Source organism: Aspergillus vadensis, assembly GCF_003184925.1.
Source record: "Aspergillus vadensis CBS 113365 unplaced genomic scaffold BO88scaffold_35, whole genome shotgun sequence".
Taxonomy (NCBI): Eukaryota; Fungi; Ascomycota; class Eurotiomycetes; order Eurotiales; family Aspergillaceae; genus Aspergillus; species Aspergillus vadensis.
Window position 1 is genome coordinate 255,519 of NW_020292073.1, and position 18,868 is coordinate 274,386.

The following is an 18,868-nucleotide window of genomic DNA, read 5'->3' on the forward strand; positions in this document are numbered from 1 at the left end:
TGGCACGCCCCTGAGATAGAAGGTAGAAGGAACTAATAGGATGTGTACGAGTGTGTTTCCAGCATTTTGTTTTCTTTCTCATATACTTTGGGTTTTTTTTCTTTTTTTTTTCCATTCGCAATCGCATCGCAACGGCGCTAGGTATTGAAATGTACAGGTCAAATCAATTGGAAAGGTCTATTTATAGCTATTCATGAATTACTTCTCGGAAGCCACCTCTGTATGCACTTCTATACTATCCACCAAGTCAGCACCTAATCTGGCGATCTCGCTTAGGACGGCTTGACAATTCATAGACACTTCTTCGTTGGCTCTCAGTTCTGAGGGGCACGTTGAATATGCCAACTTCAGCGTCCATTTCTTCGGTTTGAGGATCTGAGGGTTCCAGAGACCGCCAATAACGCTGCAGCTTTCGTCGCCGTGGAAGAGAAGCATGTTTGGATGGTAACAAGCCTGCAGGTCACGAGCGAAGGACGACACCAGTGCAGGTTTAGCGGTTCGCGCAGTTCTCCGCGCATCTAAGTTCTTGAACCTCGTAGGCTGTGCCAATCGTTCCTGTAGCAGGCCCGGGCGTATGTTGATAACGAAATCGTAGGGTGCTAGGGACGTATGGAACAAGTCTGACACAGTAAGGCCATAGCCCTGCTCCCGCAGCAATTTCATGGCCGCTTTAGCCAAAGTACACATTCGAGCAGCCACGACCTTTGGGGGCATTTCATGCTGCGTCCAAGTTACGCCATCAGTGTCAATATCGGAAGCAACAAACAAGGCGACTGTATTCATGGCCGGGTCGACGCTTCGCCAGGCAGAAAAGCGAGTCTGGATCGCTTCCATTGACTCCTTGTTTAGTTCACCGAAATCGACCATCAATGGCTCCTGTTGCCAATCCCATCGGGCAAGAACATGAAGCGTCCTCAGAAAGCCGGCCATGACACTCGAGGGGCTGTCCCAAGGATAAGACTGGGTAAAGACCCGGACAACGAGTAATTCAATCAACTCTTGATTGACATGACCTGCGAGCAGGTGGCAATTGAACCAATATTTAACGAGGCGAATTGTTGGCGACAACAGTGGGAAGCGTGTACACAAAGTACGGATTGCCTGCGTTAAACGAGGTGTTTGGATAAAGAGTCGCTTATATGCAGATAAGGCATAAGCCACTTGTTGTTTCGCCTGCGGGCTAGCACCTTTCTCCTTCAGTTGACGTTCTAGCAACAGCTGCTCGCGTTCATGGTGAATCCTAAGGCGGAAAACTATTCCTGATGTATGGGTGATGTCCAAGAAGGAATTATTCATCAACCCCGTTGACTCATTTTCCAACCCAACTCTACAGGCGGAAGCAACCCCACCCGACTTCAAGGAGTCTCCTATCTTAATGAGAAAGGCGACCTTGGTCATCTGGATAGCCTTCAACTCATCTGGCCACCGGGCCGAGCTCTCAAACTGAAGAACAATGTCCGCAGGGTTGGATGCAACCCCAGCAGTACCATGGAGCCGGAGGGCAGTGTAGCGCAGACTAGGGCTAGCTGGTGCTAGATGCCTAACAGTTAGGGGAACACCATCCATGTCTTGAATCGATCTTTGTACTGAAGTGAAGGCATCGGTGATCGCCTGAAAAGCGGGACTCGAGTACGAGAAGACATCGTCGCCGCCTTCGCGAAGCTTGTCGTCAAATTCATCGCCAATGAATACCACGTCGTCTTTGGTGTAGTTAAAATGGCGGCTCAAGATGTACATCAAGATCTGATACACTATAGATGGTGATGACTTCTCATCGGTCCAGACCAAGCTCTCTCGAATAGTACCATCCTTGAAACGTCTGAGTTCGGCCTTCTCTCCCCAAAACGACCTGAAAGAAGCTGCTTCATCTTTCTGTTCTGCAGACGGGCCATGATCGACAACACGCTCAGCGTTGTCGGTGTTGAGAACGAGACCCACGGAGACACTTTGGCTTTCCGGCTTGCGATTCGGTTTTGCGTCTACCGGCCAGGGCTTGGAAGCATCCCCATAAATATGTACGAGATCCGCTCTGTCCCCAAGCGCTCTAACAATCACGTCATATACAGCAGTCTGGCTGCGAAGGCTCCGGAGGACGTTTGCACTGTCCTGCGCTGGAAGCTTCAAGATGCGATCAAATCTCAGAAGAGGTTCATTCACCTTGATGATAAAAACTTTGTCAAAGTTGTCGTCGCGGGATTCATTCAACATGCGCACAGTAGTGTTTGCTTCACGGCGAAGAAAGGCATAGGACCAAGGGGCCATTTTGTAGAGGACATTCAACCCCCGTTTGCCATCATATAGGACTGGGATGCCATCAGGAAAAGATATGTCCGTAGCGGAGAATAGCAACGGAATGGCCAGGTCCCTTCCTGCAATGAATTGAAGGGTCGCCTTGAATAGCTGGTAGCTACTGTATGATTTTAGTAGAACGGGTTTGCCGTTGGGACCTCCTCCTTCGAAGAGGAGAGCCATGAGCACTGTCCATTCGAAACCACCGAATCCGCCCTTGAACGGTGACGAGCTTAGTCCCCGCTGTCGGAGCCATGTCCGGCCTAAAATGCAGGCATCCTTAAAGGATTCGCAATTCCGGACAGCGTTGTAAAGAAATTTGTGATACTGTGCCACTGTGGCTTCTGAACGAAGAGCGGCATTGTAGAATGGGGTGGACTCCTGAGACACAGGCACATCCGTTGAGCCCTGGCGAATGTTGTTTCTCGACGGCAAGGTCCGAGAGATTGGGAACAAGGAGTCTTCGATGGCCGTAATTATACGAATCTGAGTCTTTGCAGGTAGGGACTCATTTTTCTCGGTGCCATTAGGCTCCAGTAGAAGAACAGGACGAAGGCTGTCACCATCTTGAAGCCCAAATTTGACGGTGAGATTCAGTCCCTCCGCTTCCCTAATCCCGGCAGCAAGGCTCGCGATGTAATATGCCCGCTTGTGGAAATAGCGGTAGTTCACGTAATCCTTTTCCTGAAACAAAGCACTGGGCATCGTGACTGCCAAGTCCACCGTCAACGGTACATCGCTTCTGGCACCTGTTTTCAAAGAGAGACTTCCGACCACATTGATATTTGTTGGTTTCGAGTAGGATACAGTGTACTTTGTATCCTTGGCCGGGCGAGGTTCAGGGAATGGAACGCTAATTCCATGCGCACCACGCAGCTCCTTCTCCGCTTCAAATGTTGATTTTGGTGGCCTATCTGGAAGACATTCGATAACGCTTTTCAACTTGTGAAGTGTCTCCTGGAGTCGCGAGACTTGTTTGTCATAGTTCGGCCTCGACCCATTCAGTAGTTCGTCCAGTTGTAGCTTGAAAAAGGTGGATTTATAGAAACCGCTGGCAAGCGCAAGTTCAGCGGAGCGGTCGTTCTTTGCTCGCCCACTGGTGCGCAGAGAAGAAACGTCGGCCTTTCGAGAGGGTTTAGCGGCATCGCTATCAGTCAGGGTTTTTCGATTCGATACCGAGTATGCACCATCATTTCGTGTACGCGAGGAATCGTCCGGTGAAGGGCTCAGTCTCCTTCTTTTTGCTGTATGAGCCGACATATTGAGAAGGCTTCAAGAAACGAGAATGCTCTGAGCGTCAATTGAGGCAGTTGTTGGAAATGCGACCCGAGCAGAATAAAACTAGCAGTTGTGTAAAAATTATCCTCCCCTGTGATGGGCTAGCTGTCTCGAATAGACTGCAATCTCTGCGACGTTTTGTATACTACCTCCAGTCCTTCCCTCTTTTTTTTTCCCTTTGCTGTAATTTTTTAGCCTCTTGATTTTTGACTTGACGGGAAAGCAACGTCCGATCTCCGATACCCACTCTCACGTGGAGATAGCCAGCTGAGTAAGCAGCCAGATGAGCGGATCTGTAACAGTTAGCTAGCAAGTAGTTAGTAGTTACTCCGTACTCCGTGACTAACTAGTGTAAGTGACCAGTGTAAGACCAAGACGCCGTGTCTTACATCGTTGGGATCCGAGGTGCAATTGGAACCGTCCTAAGCTACTACTAGTAGTACTTACTCTACTTAGTTCTACATCAAAGGCATAGGTTCTTTTTTTTTTCCCTTTAATTTCATGAATTATATAACAAAATCTCTAATCTCTTGGGTAATCTTGTAATCAGGTCTTGTCATAGATATCTACCTACTTGGATATCAGGGTTAGGTACATACATTTGATACGACAACTGGACAACTAACCAAAATGCTGTGGCTTGAGGTTACCTATACAGGGAACACATTAGCTATCTACTTTGGCATACTTTTATAGTCTACCTGTATTGTAGATTGATTATATGGTAAGTACTTCGGAGATAGGTACCCCACATTGTACAGTGTAAGTTAGCCCTTCCGTATATTACCATGCAGCAAGTGCAACAGCCTAACTGTATCAGTCAACCCTCCCTTGCCATTACAATCTATGGAATGAGGAACAGAAGTAGACATAGATCTTTTGGGCTCATAACCCTTATTAGTTAAGGACTAAGGATACTGGCTACAATGATACTCTATCTAATGAGTTGTAAAATGTCCTGGGATGTATTGGCATTGATCATTGGCTAGACTACTCTTGAGGGCAGCGCCGAAATCGCTGTTGACTCATTGGAATTAGTACGAATTAGTTAACTATTTATTGTCCTGACAAGTTTTCTTCACCATCCTCCACCTCGCTAACATTCTTTACACTACGTACCTTCTTTTGTTTGCCTCTGTTCTTACTGTCTTCGATATAGTGCCGTTTCCTTTATGCTACAATGATTCAAGACATCGGAGGCCCAGTCCCTCCTCACACTGATCACGTATGCTCCAACCCCGCGCAACCCCGCGCAACCCCGCCCAAATTCTATTCACCACCCTTTTAGTTATTGTCTCGGTCGCCGTCTTAGATCGGACGAGATGCGCAAGGCTTAGAAGCTATTTCAGATCACATTTCGGGCTTTACTCACATCCTCATAGGCAGTCAGTGTATCCCTTCCAACATGGAAAGCAAATGTCGCATACGAGGAAGGAGAGTCTTGGGTTGTGAATAAGATGCAATGCGGATATCCTCGGTTCTTCATACACCCCATCATACAGGATCTGGCGAGGGAGATCGTACGTCGCTATGGAAGCCCAGAATTGGAAACGGCCATACTATTCCCTTCCCTCAAAACATCAGGGGTCTGCTATTCATTTCTCAAATCGAAAATACAAGCCGAGGAACCCTGCAATGTCCGGACAATAGATTTTGCCCTTCCCATTCAGGGCGAAGACGCGCCGTCTGGTACGGACTTGATACTATCGTGTGTGATATATCCCATCCAATATGCGCCAATCGCCAAGCAGGTCTGGCAACATACAGGAAATGGAATCTCAAGTAGACGTGCTGAGTTCTGCCTGAACGCTTTAAGGGATGGGTTTCTCGTGGAAAGGAAACCTGTAGCTCAAAGTATGGCACCGCCACGGTTTTTCAAGGGGCCCAGGAGGTATCAGGGTCGAGAGTCCATAAGTGGAAAGTCTCAGGGAAGTGGGACGCACGCACGCGACAGTACTACTGGTACAAATACGACAACCAGCAGCATGCACGATGGCCGCGAACATGTCCAGTTCATTGAAGAACGATTCGGTCGGAATCTGAGCACCTCGCTAGCCGGTCAGGCAAGGCTGGCTGTACGGCGACGAATTGCGGGCGTTTTGACAGCCGATTTGGAGCTTAACGAGGCCCTTGAAGAAGAATCAGGAGAAGGACGTGTCGCGGGGCTGACAGAGGCCGATGTTTTCCTCTTTCCGACCGGCATGAGTTCCATCTTCAACGCTCATCAGATGTTGATGGTTGCGAAGGGAGAGATGAAGAGCATCTGCTTTGGATTTCCCTACACCGACACCCTAAAGATACTTCAAAAATGGGGCCCGGGCTGTTTGTTCTATGGTCATGGCTCTTCGGAGGATCTTGATGACCTGGAGTCAAGGCTACTGAAAGGAGAGAGATTCCTCGCTCTGTTCACTGAATTTCCGGGCAATCCGTTACTGAAAGCCCCTGATTTGAAGAGGATCCGATCACTCGCCGACAGGTATAATTTCGCTGTTGTAGTAGATGAGACGGTTGGGAATTTCCTCAACATTAATGTGCTTCCCTATGCAGATATTGTGGTAAGCAGCTTGACCAAGATCTTCAGTGGTGACAGCAATGTCATGGGAGGGAGTGCAGTACTCAACCCCCATGGGCATCATTACGGTTCTCTGAAAAATATATTTGCACGCGAATATGAGGACAATCTTTGGGCAGAAGATGCCGTGTTCCTCGAAAGGAATAGCCGCGATTTCATATCCAGGATAGATAAGATCAATAGAACTACGGAAGACATCACAGCGATGTTGGAGGACTCTCCACTCGGTAAGCTAACAATCAAATCCCTTCGATATTGGACTTTTGGGTGTCATGGCTCGATGTACCTGCCCAATGCGTTCAATGCTAACTAACTTGCAGTGAAAAAGGTCTACTATCCGAAGTACAACTCTTCAAGACCCTTGTATGAAGCATTCCGCAACAAGAAAGGAGGATATGGCGGTCTATTTTCGGTTACATTCCATTCAACATCAGCGGCAGTTGCTTTCTTTGATCAACTCGAAGTACTCAAAGGACCTAGTCTCGGTACTAATTTTACACTGAGGTAGGTCATTATCATGGTAGGAAAATGGGCGACAAGCCTGTTAACATTGATGCTTAGTTGCCCTTACACTCTGTTGGCGCACTATAGTGAACTAGAATGGGTATGTCGACCTCTCCGATCCCCGACACGGCATGAACTTCGCTTTTAGTTGGGTATATACTCATGCTTTTCATCATTTAGGCAAGCTCATTTGGTGTCGACTTTGACCTGGTAAGGATAAGTGTCGGCTTAGAAGATGTTTCGGATCTTCGCCAGCGATTTCAGCAGGCCTTGAATGCTGTCGCTGAAGTAAACACATAATGCAGGCTTCCTAGAAAGAGTCTCCATAGACTTACGAAAGCATGCATCATATGACCTAAATAACATGCGACTTTGAAAACCACAGCTCTTTGGATGACTACATATTTAGTGGAATCCCTGGTAACTTGGTGAAAGAAAGTACTGGAATTCCAAGGGCCTATTATAGCCAATTAGCCATGGCTTGAGGTTCCAGAAAATTAGCCCAGTAGCGCGATGAAGATTTGCTCTATTAACTTTTCACCCTGTGTTCCACCTATCTATCAAGCCAACAACCTGTCTCCGAGTGGTGTATCTGTGGACCCTTAGGCTACTGAAGACCCTTTGACAACCAAATACAACTTATCTGCACGACATCCATGTCCGTGCCTACGTGTCCCCGTGATCACTGACACTTAGGAGTACAGTGTACTAGCGTGCCTGATAGCCTACAAATACAAATGTTAAGAGCCCAAGTAGCTGAGCAAACTTGCCGGGAAAACATAGGTGATTGATCTTCTTAGTTGCCTTCATGATAAGAAGCAGCTATAAGCTAAACCAGATGGTGCACCCAGTGCTCCGAATCGCCTTCGAAGGTATTTTAAAGAACAGCGATACTTATAACGATAATCAGGACAAAGACTCTGATAACAATAACGGCTGAAGAGCGAAGACTAAACGGTGTAAATAGGTCTGTACCCACGTTTCTCTACATGATCAGTTAGGCTAGTGCGGCGCCAGAGTCACGAGACTAGCAGTTCGGAAAAAGTCGACTTCCCCAATTTCGTCCGGTACCTCCCCTACAAACCTCTATCTTGGCTATGTCTAATTAATCTTAGGCTTTTGGCATCTTCTCGTATGTGTTCCACTTTAGCACTTATTATGTGCTGTATATTTATGTTAAATCAATGATTCACTAATTACTCACTTCTGCTTCCTCGCACTAGGTACCATCTGACGGCCACCTCTTCCTCCAGCTGTAGCTGCTTATTTGCTATCATCTCAGAGCCGAAAAGTCTGAGATTGGTCGCGATGGCGAATTGCCTTGCAGCTCCTAGGCGGCCTCTTCTGGCACTGCCGTTCCTTCTGCCCTCTCCTTACGAGTGCGTCACCCTAGGTTTGCGACGCAATCAGTCTTCATACAGGCGCACAAAGCAGCGTCTACGTGTCAAGCCAGATGCCTCCTTTGGCTCTTCTGTGAGCCATTCCCAAGAGGATCATATCATCTACAACCCACCGTCAAGTGCGCCGTCAGTTTACCACACGCCCACTAAATTCCTGCCCTCTGATGATATCCGGAGAAATTTGCGCAACGCGTCTGTCAAGGGTAGCAACGCCGAATCCCTTCCCCTCGCAGCCAAAGTGACCACCGAGAAAAAATACCATCTAAACCCATCAGATATAAGAGAGATTCGCAGGCTCAGGGCCACTGACCCGATGACATGGAGTCGGTTGAAATTGGCCAAGCGCTTCGACTGTTCCCCAATGTTTATTGCAATGGTCTGTGAGGCTAGTCCAGAGAAGAAGGACATCCAAAAGCGAATCCTGGAAGCCGTGCAATCAAGATGGGGATCGAAACGTCGGATGGCCAGAGAAGACCGACAGCTGCGGAAGGAGACATGGGGGAGGGATCAGTAAAGCCACAATCAGCTATTATTTCCCCCACTTGTCTTTACCTCAAACATATTTTCTGTCACGCACCGCCTTACTTTCGATTGGGTGTACCGAAGAGACTTGTTCGCTTGCGAACATGCATCGTGGAAGCTCAACATTTGTATAAAATCATGTATTCTAGCGTTGTCACTCTTGGGAAATGAAATGTATTTTAGAAGATTGGCTGTGTTATTGTTCTTTGTTTCTTTTCTTTACCTTTCAGTAGCGCCCACATTCTCCTGGTTCTTATCGAGGTTAGATGCTCATTAATGGCTATGGGCGCTTATTTGCGCTCCGGAACGGGAACCTTCCTAAGTACCCAGCCGAGGTGGGCAGGACGGACAACCAACCGAATGATAGCGAGGATACTGTTAGGTAAACCTGTGTCAACCCAACAAGCAAATCAGGTTACTTCCATTATCTTCCACAGCACAAATGCCCCTCCCCCTCCGTCGCATTGCAACATCGCTTAGCTGGAGGGAGTGCAGATTATATCTGTCATCATCACCTGCGCACTTCAAGGATATCCGGGCGCCACGAATATCTTCCATTCAACATCAAATACGCCATCTATCTTTACGCCGCTCATTTTACGGAAATATCAGTGATCCGAAAATGGCACCGCAACTTGAACCTTTCTTCAAGCAGTAAGCCACAGCTTCATTTTACTTGTCCGCTATTTTGTCATTGCTGGTTTTGCTTCTACTATGGTCCGCTGGCTGACATGATTTGGGTGACCATCTGCACAGGGTCGACGATTTGTCGGGCTCTTTCATTGACCGTACGTCACGCTCTTCCAAATTCCTGCTGTTGAGGATACATTCTCAAATATCTAAAAAGGTCTACGAAAGGCTGTCGCTATCCCATCTATTTCCGCACAAGATGAGAATAGAAAGGATGTCTTCAAGGTGTGTACTTCAGCCCTACTCAGCCCTCATCAGTACTAAACTAACCCCTCATCTTTTTACCAACCCATCAGATGGCCCAATTTCTTGCTTCCGAGCTTGAGAACTTGGGTGCCGAAGTGGAACAGAGACCGTTAGGTAAACAACCCGGAAAAGAGCACCTAGATCTCCCCCCGGTTGTGCTTGCTCGTTATGGTAATGACAAGAGCAAGCGAACCATCCTGGTCTATGGGCACTATGACGTGCAGCCGGCTTTGAAAGAAGATGGCTGGGCGACAGAGCCTTTCGAATTGACCGTCGATGATCAGGGAAGAATGTACGGGCGCGGAAGCACCGACGATAAAGGCCCCGTCCTTGGCTGGCTGAATGTTATTGAAGCTCATAAAAGGGCTGGTGTTGAGTTCCCGGTCAATCTGCTCTGTTGCTTTGAGGGGATGGAGGAGTATGGCTCAGAAGGTTTGGAAGAATTCATTCAAACCGAGGGCAAGGAATTCTTCAAAGATGCAGATGCCGTTTGCATCTCGGACAACTATTGGCTTGGGACTGAAAAGCCTTGCTTGACCTACGGGCTCCGAGGCTGCAACTATTACTCCGTGAGCATTTCTGGCCCAGGTCAGGACTTGCATAGCGGGGTCTTTGGTGGCACAGCCCACGAGCCGATGACTGATCTGGTTCATGTGCTTTCTAAACTTGTCGATTCGCAGGGAAACATCCTGATCCCTGGAATCATGGATCTTGTTGAGCCCCTCACGGAGGAAGAAAAATCCCTATACCCTGGCATCAACTACACTATGGATAATCTTCACGAGTCACTGGGCAGCGAGACAAGCATTCATTCCACCAAAGAGAGAACTCTCATGGCAAGATGGAGGTACCCGTCTCTTTCTCTCCATGGCATTGAGGGCGCATACTCTGCTCCTGGCGCAAAGACAGTAATTCCAGCTAAGGTCATCGGCAAGTTCTCAATCCGAACTGTGCCGAATATGGAAAGTGAGGACGTGAACAAACTCGTCTTCGATTATGTCAAGGCAGAGTTCGCCAAATTGAATAGCAAGAACACATTGAACGTGTGGCTCCAGCATGATGGAAAGTGGTGGGTTGCCAGTCCGAAGCATTGGAACTTCTCAGCTGCAAGCAAAGCTGTGAAACAGGTTTTCGGTGTTGAGCCGGATATGACCCGTGAGGGTGGCAGGTATGTCTTCCGATTCATACTCACCATCTGTTACACTGCTTTAGATACTTTGAGACTGACATCCATGTAGTATCCCTGTGACACTAAGCTTCGAGCAAGCTACAGGCAAGAATGTCCTCCTCCTACCCATGGGAAGCTCGACTGATGCTGCTCATTCGATTAACGAGAAGCTCGATAAGAGGAATTATATTGAAGGAATCAAGTTGCTGGGAGCGTATTTGCATTACGTTGCGGAGGAGCCTATGGACATCTGACCGTATGACACTTTGGAGACCTTCGCAGCCGCTTAAATCTACGTCACCCCTCTCACTCGCAGTGAGAGAATATCCAGTGGATGACTTGTCCTCTTCCGGTGGGACCTCGAAAGTACCTGGGGCCTCATGGCATACATTGAAGCTTGCAACTCTCTGCATAGTACCTAGGGATGGTTCGTCCCAGTATAAATCTTATCAATTGAATGAGGGACCCTGTAGCATCGCAAATTCCGTAATATTCATTATGGCTGGAGGCAATGATCGCCAGTTGTTCTTTTGCATCAAAGCAATAGCAAGGTATACAGCGTACGTAGGCAAGATGGTAATTTATGCCCCAAAAGGGCTGCATCCAATACCTTCTTGGAAGTTAGCAAGCAGCAAGCTCCGTAAGACAACATCAACCGCAGGGTGTTGATATTTGCGGTGTTGTTCCTTTCAGTCTTCTCCCGAAGGAGCCTTAATTGGATTCCTTCCATGTCACGTGTAATAACGACGCGCGACGACGCGACTTATCAATATCCGATAAGCCTCCAAACACGAAACAAAGATGGGCACAGTTCTTTCGGCTTCAGCGGCCAAGCCACCAAGTAGTGAATGAAAGGCGCAATCTGGTTCTTTGTCGACCGTTCCATTTAATCTTGAACATTCTCTCATCTCCCCTTTCTACTCAAATTATATGCTATGGCCAGTTGTAATCCCGATATTTCAGCCGCCTTTCCTCGATGCCGTCAATGAAACGCTCTCAGACGTCCCTAGAGCCTTCGGACTCGGGCGATGAAAGTACTAGCGGCCACTCAACTTCGGTATGTGGCAGTCTCAACGTATGAGTAAGGCCGCTAACTTGGACGAACTAGCCAAAACGCCTCCGTAGGACTAACAGTCCTCTTTCAGAGGGTAGCGCTGTGGGCAGAAATGATGGTGATGAAGAATTAAGAGTCCGATCCCTTACGCAGGCTCTTGATGATGATGATGAGGATGAACTTGAGTTACGGGCTACCCAGGTCATCCAAGAAAAATATTCGTTCGCTACTGATGAACCAAATATACCTGCCGAGCATGGCATATTGGAGCGTGTTGAATGTTACAATTTTATGTGTCATGACCATTTCTATGTTGATTTAGGCCCTCTTATTAACTTTATCGTGGGCAAAAATGGTAGCGGCAAGAGTGCAGTCCTCACGGCCATTACTCTTTGCTTAGGTGGTAAGGCATCTACTACCAATCGAGGCCAGAGTCTAAAAAGCTTCATTAAGGAAGGCAAAGAGTAAGCAATGCCCGGCCCCTCTCACACCTAGTGAAAAGTTCTAACGTTACAATGAAGGCATGCAACCATTGTTGTGCGAATCAAGAACCAAGGAGATGGCGCTTATATGCCAGATGATTATGGCAAGTTTATCACTATCGAACGCCACTTCTCCAGAACTGGCACAAGTGGGTTCAAGATAAGATCAGAAAATGGCCGTATCATGTCCACCAAGAAGTCAGAGCTCGATGCCATCATTGACTATTTCACTTTGCAATTCGACAACCCAATGAATGTTCTCTCCCAGGATATGGCCCGCCAATTCATCGGCTCATCAAGTCCTAGTGAGAAATACAAATTTTTTGTGAAAGGCGTCCAACTCGAGCAGCTCGATCAAGATTACCGATTAATAGAGGAATCCGGCGACCAAATCGAGGAGAAACTGAGGGGCCGGGAACAGGATATAGCGATATTGCAAAGTCGGAAGGAAACTGCGAAACGAAAACTTGATATTTCCAACCAACATGACTCACTGCGAAACCGGATCAGGAATGTTCGAAATCAAATGGCCTGGGCTCAGGTGGAGGAACAAGAAAGGGTATCCTTTTATCTTACCAAATCATCCATTACGTTTCTAACAGCCAACAGATAAGGGACTCTTTGGACGAAGAAATTCTCGCGGCAGACAACCAGATCGCAGCTGACGAAGCTGATTTGACCAATTTCGATGTTACTATCAATGCGGCTGCAGCTGAGCTTGAGGTCGCCGCGGGTTCTGTTCGCCAAGCTAATGCGAAGCGAGGCCAGGTCCAAGATGAGAAAGACGAAATCCAAGCGAGATGGGATGCGCAAATGACTGAGCGTCATGGACTGCAGGTATAATCCGTAAACACTTTGCGTTCACATGAAGAGTTTCTAATGTTATCTCTAGGCCGAACAACGCCGGATCAGAGAATATCTCAAGGCAGCAGAAGAAAGAATAGCTACTACTCAACGGAGTATTGACGAAGAGAACCGGCGTCTAGCAGAGATTAGCGGCGGTAGCTTTACTCGAAAGCAGGAGGAACTTGAGCGAGCAAAAGAAGAAGCCTCCCAAGCCCGTGCTCAGTATGAGGAACATAGTAGCGACCGTGACCGTCTATTCTATGACATAAACGAGGCTGAAGAAAAAGTTCGGGAGGCTCAGGGGCCAGTCGATAAAATTAGGGCCGATGTTAAGGAGGCTGAATCGCTCTTGTCAACCCTGAAAAGGGAAGGGGGTCCACAGAATTCTGGCTTTCACGAAAGGATGCCATTCCTTTTGAGAGCCATTGAGCAAGAACGTTCCTTTACTAGTCGTCCTGTCGGGCCTCTTGGTCATTACGTGCGCCTGCTCAAGCCAGAGTGGTCTTCGATTCTTGAGAACGCATTCGGCACCACGCTGAACAGCTTTGTGGTAACTTCACCCAGGGACTCGAAGATTCTCTTCCAGATCATGAAGAGAGTTAACTGGTGAGTTTTCTATCTTCGTGACAGACTTGATATTTCTGACAATGCCGAAAGCGAGTGCCCCGTTCTGATAGGGAGTGATAAACACATCAATACTTCAGGCAATGAACCCGATCCTCAGTACGATACCGCCTTGCGGGTCCTTGAGGTGAGGAACTTTTATAAGCGCTATCATGGGGAGACTGGTCAGACTAACATGCTTTTAGTTCGATAACGAGTGGGTTCGTGGACAGTTGATCATCAACCATCATATAGAAAAGATGCTGCTTATTGAGAACTTGGAAGAAGCATCTTCTGTTCTCTTTGATGGGCAACAGCCTAGAAATGTGAAACGTTGTTATTGCATTGACCAAACAAACAGACGCAGGGGTATTCATCTTTCTTTTAGCAGGACTGGTGAACCAAGCCAAGCACCAGTCCCAGCCTACAAGGGATCTCCGCGAATGAGGTCTGATCGGGAATCTCAAATTAAGTGAATAATATCTATCGTTCTCCAAGGCCTCCTGCTAGTGCTAACGACTTCTTTAGGGTGCAGCAGAGTGTCGTGGCAGATCTAAAGCAGGACCTTAGCCGTCACGAACAAGAGCTTCGGTCTGCTCAGTCTCGGCTGGAAAGCTGCAAGCAAGCCCGTCAAAGACACGACCGAAAATCAAACGAACTAAGAATTGCAGCACAGAGAATGGAAGACCGTGTCGAAGAGTTGATGGATGCGCTTGATAGGGAGGCTCCCGAGGATGGGCGCCTCGACGGGCTTCGGACCACACTGCAAGAGGCAGAAGAGGAAAGGCACCTCAATGAAGGATCTTTGAATGACGCCACCGATGCTATGGAGGCCATGATGAAAAAATTGAAAGCAATCAAGCAAGAGCTCGCGGCCAAAGACGCTGAGATTGCCATCGTACAGGAAGAGCTCAAAGTTGCTCAGGATGCGGAACGCAAGGCTGATGAAGAGCGCCGAAAGAGGATAAATGATAAGAACGCAGCAGCAGAAATAATTGAGGATCGCAAGCGGGACAGGGATAGAGTCAAGATTAAGCGAGAAGAGATCGCGGTACGTATCGCTGACTTCAGCGAAAAGGCAAATATAATCTGTGACCGAGTTGCCATCGAGGAAGGTGAAACAGCGGCTAGTCTGGACAGGAAACTCGAACGACTTCACAACGACATCAGGCGCTACGAGCAACAGTCAGTATAATCAATCATATGTCTACAAGTATGAACCGCTAATCATTGCTTAGGTTGGGAGCATCTCGCGACGAGTTACTTGCTGAGGTCACAAAGGCTAGCGAAGCCTATGATCGAGCTTTGAAGCAAGTAGAGGAGTTTAGATTGTTGGCCGAAGTATGTACTGACCTCTCCCCTTCTTCCCATGAAACATCTAGTTGCTGACATAAAAGCAAGGTTCTTAAGGCGACACTGAATGTCCGCAAAAACCGCTGGCTAATTTTTAGATCACACATTTCATCCCGTGCCAAGGCACAATTCACTTACCTTCTGAGTGAAAGAAGCTTCAGAGGTCGGCTTCTGACCGATCATGAGGGCAAGCTTCTGGACTTACAAGTATGTTTGCTCTTGGCCGTCATCATTGCTAAAGTACTCTGACAGCGCTTTCATAGGTGGAACCAGACATCACAAAAGATAGCGCTGGTCGTGGTGCGAAGACACTTTCTGGCGGCGAGAAGTCATTTTCTCAAGTATGTCTGTTATTGGCATTGTGGGAGGCTATGGGGTCTCCAATTCGTTGCTTAGATGAATTGTAAGTTTTCCGAAAACCTCAACAAGCCCTGTAGCTGACACGGATTTGAAAGCGATGTGTATATGGATCACATTAACAGGAAGATGGCTATCGATATGCTTGTATGTCGGACTTATCACGCTCAATCTGTACGTGCTAACGGGCCTATAAGATGCTAGCTGCCAGACGGTCGATAGGACGGCAATTCATTCTTATTACCCCCGGGTCAAGAGCAGAAATTACTTTGGCGCCTGACGTCTGTGTAAAGGAGTACGTCTGTGAACGAGATTGCTTGAACTGCAGCTAACATGATCCCTATAGGTTGGCGGAGCCCGAGAGGGGTCAGACAAGACTAACATTTTCACGGTAACTTTCAGTGACTGTTGCATCACTGGACTTCATTTCCCACTCTATTCTCACCCAGGCTATCTGTTCTCTGTCCCTTTTTCTGTTTTACTTCTTTCTTTCTCTTTTTTGGGGGGGTGGTGCGGGGCGCTTTGGTCCGTTTCCTTCAAACTCACTGCATATCCTCTTTATGCATCAACGGCTTTCATCTACTTTCCAGAATCCTTTCAAGCAATAGCCAGTTCCCCTCTTTCTTCTTGTAGGCCATAGGATAAGACCGGGAAAGTTATGGCCTGGGCACGGTATACTGCCGCAGTTGCCATATGGAGGGATAAGATCGTCTTCCGCGGTGGGAGAAAATCAAATTCCGTGGTTCACTAGCAGAATCTTTGGAAAACCGGGGGTATCAGCGATATGTCAAGCCTAAGGCCTTGGCAAATTTATGAATTCCATAGTAAATGAGATATCTGAGCGGTTGCTAGCCTAGATAAGAGCTCACGATTTCAGTGTATTGAACCCGGCGTGGTAAGTAGTCGGTCTATGCGGTGTGGAGTACCTAGTAGTTACCGCCTACGTATGTACCAGATGTGCCTAGGTACCTTAAGTAAGACTGCCACATGACCCGTGCTGCGGAAGCTGGTGTTCCGTATTTATGTGTATGATGCGTATTATTCACCACTCCCACACCACCACATTGAAGTTTTCCATCCTCTTTCCACTTCACTCTCTATGATAAGCCATTCGCCTTTCACTCAGTGCGAGTCAAATCCGTCAAATAAAATTTCTCAAACCCCATCCAACACCTAATCTTAGGATCGGCTACCCATACGTCCGAATTGTTCGAATCGCAGCCCACATCCGTGGCACCCAGTTCTGTCTTCCCGAGTTTCGTTCCTGACGTCCAACCAAACGGCCCGCACACAGGCACTTCACAGCAAGTCGTTGTCAAGTTTCCAGTTGACGACTCAATCATCAGAGGCCCCTTAAATACACCCTTGTCTCTTTAAACTCTTAGCATAGCTCTTTCCATCCTCATTCGGCTCCGAGCGGCCTCTTTATATTGGGAACGGAAACACAATCTTTGCATCCGGCCAACTCATTCACCTCACCACTTTGTGTTGTCCACCCGACTTCCGGTCTTCTCGAAGTAGGATTCCCCAGCATAAGTGCTTTGATTTATATCATTCCCCTCGTGAGATTACACAGACTAATGTGTCTTAGACTTGGATCGAGCTAGTAATCATTACTGTCTGCCCCATCGCATTTGAGTGTTCCGCGACATATTGGTTGGAGGAAGAACAAACAACCTACCCCACCTGAACTCCAATATTACCTCTTTCTACACCTGATCACCATGACCGACGCCTTAGCCTCTCAGCTGAATAACACTACTTTAGGGTACATTCACTGTCGCACACTGGTTTAACCATATGATGAGGCTAACTTGAACACTTCGAAGGGATGCGAGCTCAGACGCGAAGTGGAAGGAGCAATTGAACGTCCCTGCCAAAGATGCAAGACCACAAACTGAGGTTCGTCTGGATCATGAACAATCGGTATGGCTGTTGATTCCAATCTAATGCGGCTTAGGATGTGACTGCTACGAAAGGCTTGGAGTTCGAAGACTTCTACATCAAACGCGAATTAATGATGGGTATATTCGAAGCTGGTTTCGAAAAGCCTTCTCCAATTCAGGAAGAGACGATACCAGTCGCTCTTACTGGCAGGGATATCTTGGCGCGGGCCAAGAATGGCACCGGAAAAACAGCAGCTTTCGTTATCCCTACCTTGGAGCGCATCAATCCTAAAAGCACTAAGACACAAGCCCTTATCCTTGTTCCTACAAGAGAGCTGGCGCTCCAAACGTCACATGTCTGCAAAACCTTGGGAAAGCATCTTGGTATCAATGTTATGGTCACCACAGGTGGTACCGGCTTGATGGATGACATTATTCGGCTGAACGACGCAGTTCATATCCTCGTTGGGACCCCAGGAAGAGTCCTGGACCTGGCCAGCAAAGGGGTTGCTGACCTCTCCGAGTGTCCTACCTTTGTTATGGACGAGGCTGATAAGTTGCTGTCACCTGAATTTACTCCAGTCATCGAGCAACTACTATCATTCCATCCTAAAGACCGCCAAGTAATGCTTTTCAGCGCCACCTTCCCACTTATTGTGAAGTCATTCAAGGTATGCTCTGGGCATGAAGATATCAATCACATGGATGCTGATATTCATAGGACAAACACATGCGCAATCCGTACGAGATCAATCTCATGGACGAGCTCACTCTCCGTGGAATCACGCAGTATTATGCCTTTGTTGAGGAAAAGCAGAAGGTCCACTGCTTGAACACACTCTTCTCCAAGTTACAAATCAATCAATCCATAATCTTCTGCAATTCTACCAACCGTGTCGAGTTGCTCGCGAAGAAGATAACGGAATTGGGTTATTCTTGCTTCTACTCCCATGCCAGAATGCTTCAGCAGCATCGCAATCGGGTGTTCCACGACTTCAGAAATGGTGTTTGCCGGAACCTTGTTTGCTCGGATTTGTTAACTCGAGGTATTGACATTCAAGCCGTCAATGTTGTCATTAATTTTGATTTCCCGAAGAACGCCGAAACTTATCTGCACCGGATTGGTCGATCTGGCCGCTTTGGGCATCTTGGTCTTGCTATCAACCTTATCAATTGGGAAGACCGGTTCAATCTATATAAGATTGAGCAGGAGCTTGGAACTGAGATCCAGCCAATTCCACAAAACATCGACAAGAAGCTTTATGTCTATGACTCACCGGACACGATTCCACGCCCTATTGCCAATCCATCCCAGCCTCAGATTACTGCCCAAGCGGCGAATGCAAACATTGGTGAGCGTCGTCACAACCACCATATGAATGGTGGGCAGTACCAATATGGTAGGGGCCGGGGCTCTTATCGCGGAGGTCGTGGACAAGGCCAGCGTCGTAACATGCAGAACGAAACCAAGTTTGGTACTCAGGGCCCTTCGAGTGGCAAGTCCCACCCGACGCAAGTGTCATAGACATAGGATCATGTGCTTCTCTGTCTCTTATCTTTCCACTTTTTACTCATATCTTGCATGTTTCCTTGCCTTTCTATCATATTTCAAGTTCGT

At 47.6% G+C, this 18,868-nt stretch overlaps 5 protein-coding genes across 5 annotated transcripts; 4 read left to right on the forward strand and 1 right to left on the reverse strand.

The window, feature by feature from the left end:
• Positions 1 to 3: 3 nt before the first annotated feature.
• BO88DRAFT_408905 (rRNA-processing protein UTP22) lies at positions 4 to 3,762 on the reverse strand. The gene has a single exon (XM_025707828.1). The coding sequence runs from the start codon at positions 3,547 to 3,549 to the stop codon at positions 199 to 201; it is 3,351 nt and encodes a 1,116-aa protein (XP_025557711.1). The 5' UTR covers positions 3,550 to 3,762; the 3' UTR covers positions 4 to 198.
• Positions 3,763 to 4,658: 896 nt separating this feature from the next.
• BO88DRAFT_193363 (cystathionine gamma-synthase) lies at positions 4,659 to 7,232 on the forward strand. The gene is made up of 5 exons (XM_025701831.1): positions 4,659 to 4,792; positions 4,950 to 6,366; positions 6,460 to 6,643; positions 6,701 to 6,743; positions 6,824 to 7,232. Exons 1-5 carry the CDS (start codon positions 4,748 to 4,750, stop codon positions 6,941 to 6,943), a joined length of 1,809 nt encoding a protein of 602 aa, XP_025557712.1. The 5' UTR covers positions 4,659 to 4,747; the 3' UTR covers positions 6,944 to 7,232.
• Positions 7,233 to 7,722: 490 nt separating this feature from the next.
• Positions 7,723 to 8,774, forward strand: BO88DRAFT_398425 (mitochondrial 54S ribosomal protein mL58). Its single transcript, XM_025705317.1, has 2 exons — positions 7,723 to 7,775; positions 7,867 to 8,774. Exon 2 carries the CDS (start codon positions 7,952 to 7,954, stop codon positions 8,555 to 8,557), a length of 606 nt encoding a protein of 201 aa, XP_025557713.1. The 5' UTR covers positions 7,723 to 7,775; positions 7,867 to 7,951; the 3' UTR covers positions 8,558 to 8,774.
• A 190-nt stretch (positions 8,775 to 8,964) lies between these two features.
• On the forward strand, positions 8,965 to 11,296 carry BO88DRAFT_408910 (M20 family dipeptidase). Its single transcript, XM_025707829.1, has 5 exons — positions 8,965 to 9,219; positions 9,322 to 9,353; positions 9,413 to 9,480; positions 9,552 to 10,669; positions 10,740 to 11,296. The coding sequence occupies exons 1-5, from the start codon at positions 9,188 to 9,190 to the stop codon at positions 10,921 to 10,923; spliced, it is 1,434 nt and encodes a 477-aa protein (XP_025557714.1). The 5' UTR covers positions 8,965 to 9,187; the 3' UTR covers positions 10,924 to 11,296.
• Positions 11,297 to 12,014: 718 nt separating this feature from the next.
• Positions 12,015 to 18,775, forward strand: BO88DRAFT_430092 (DNA repair protein SMC6; the record flags this gene model as incomplete). Its single annotated transcript, XM_025709213.1, has 17 exons — positions 12,015 to 12,187; positions 12,245 to 12,764; positions 12,815 to 13,042; positions 13,098 to 13,657; positions 13,733 to 13,793; positions 13,861 to 14,126; positions 14,183 to 14,839; positions 14,893 to 14,968; positions 15,056 to 15,130; positions 15,271 to 15,410; positions 15,463 to 15,511; positions 15,562 to 15,663; positions 16,902 to 16,946; positions 16,968 to 17,002; positions 17,194 to 17,266; positions 17,325 to 17,921; positions 18,101 to 18,775. 17 exons carry the CDS (start codon positions 12,015 to 12,017, stop codon positions 18,773 to 18,775), a joined length of 4,332 nt encoding a protein of 1,443 aa, XP_025557715.1.
• Between the last annotated feature and the right edge of the window lie 93 nt (positions 18,776 to 18,868).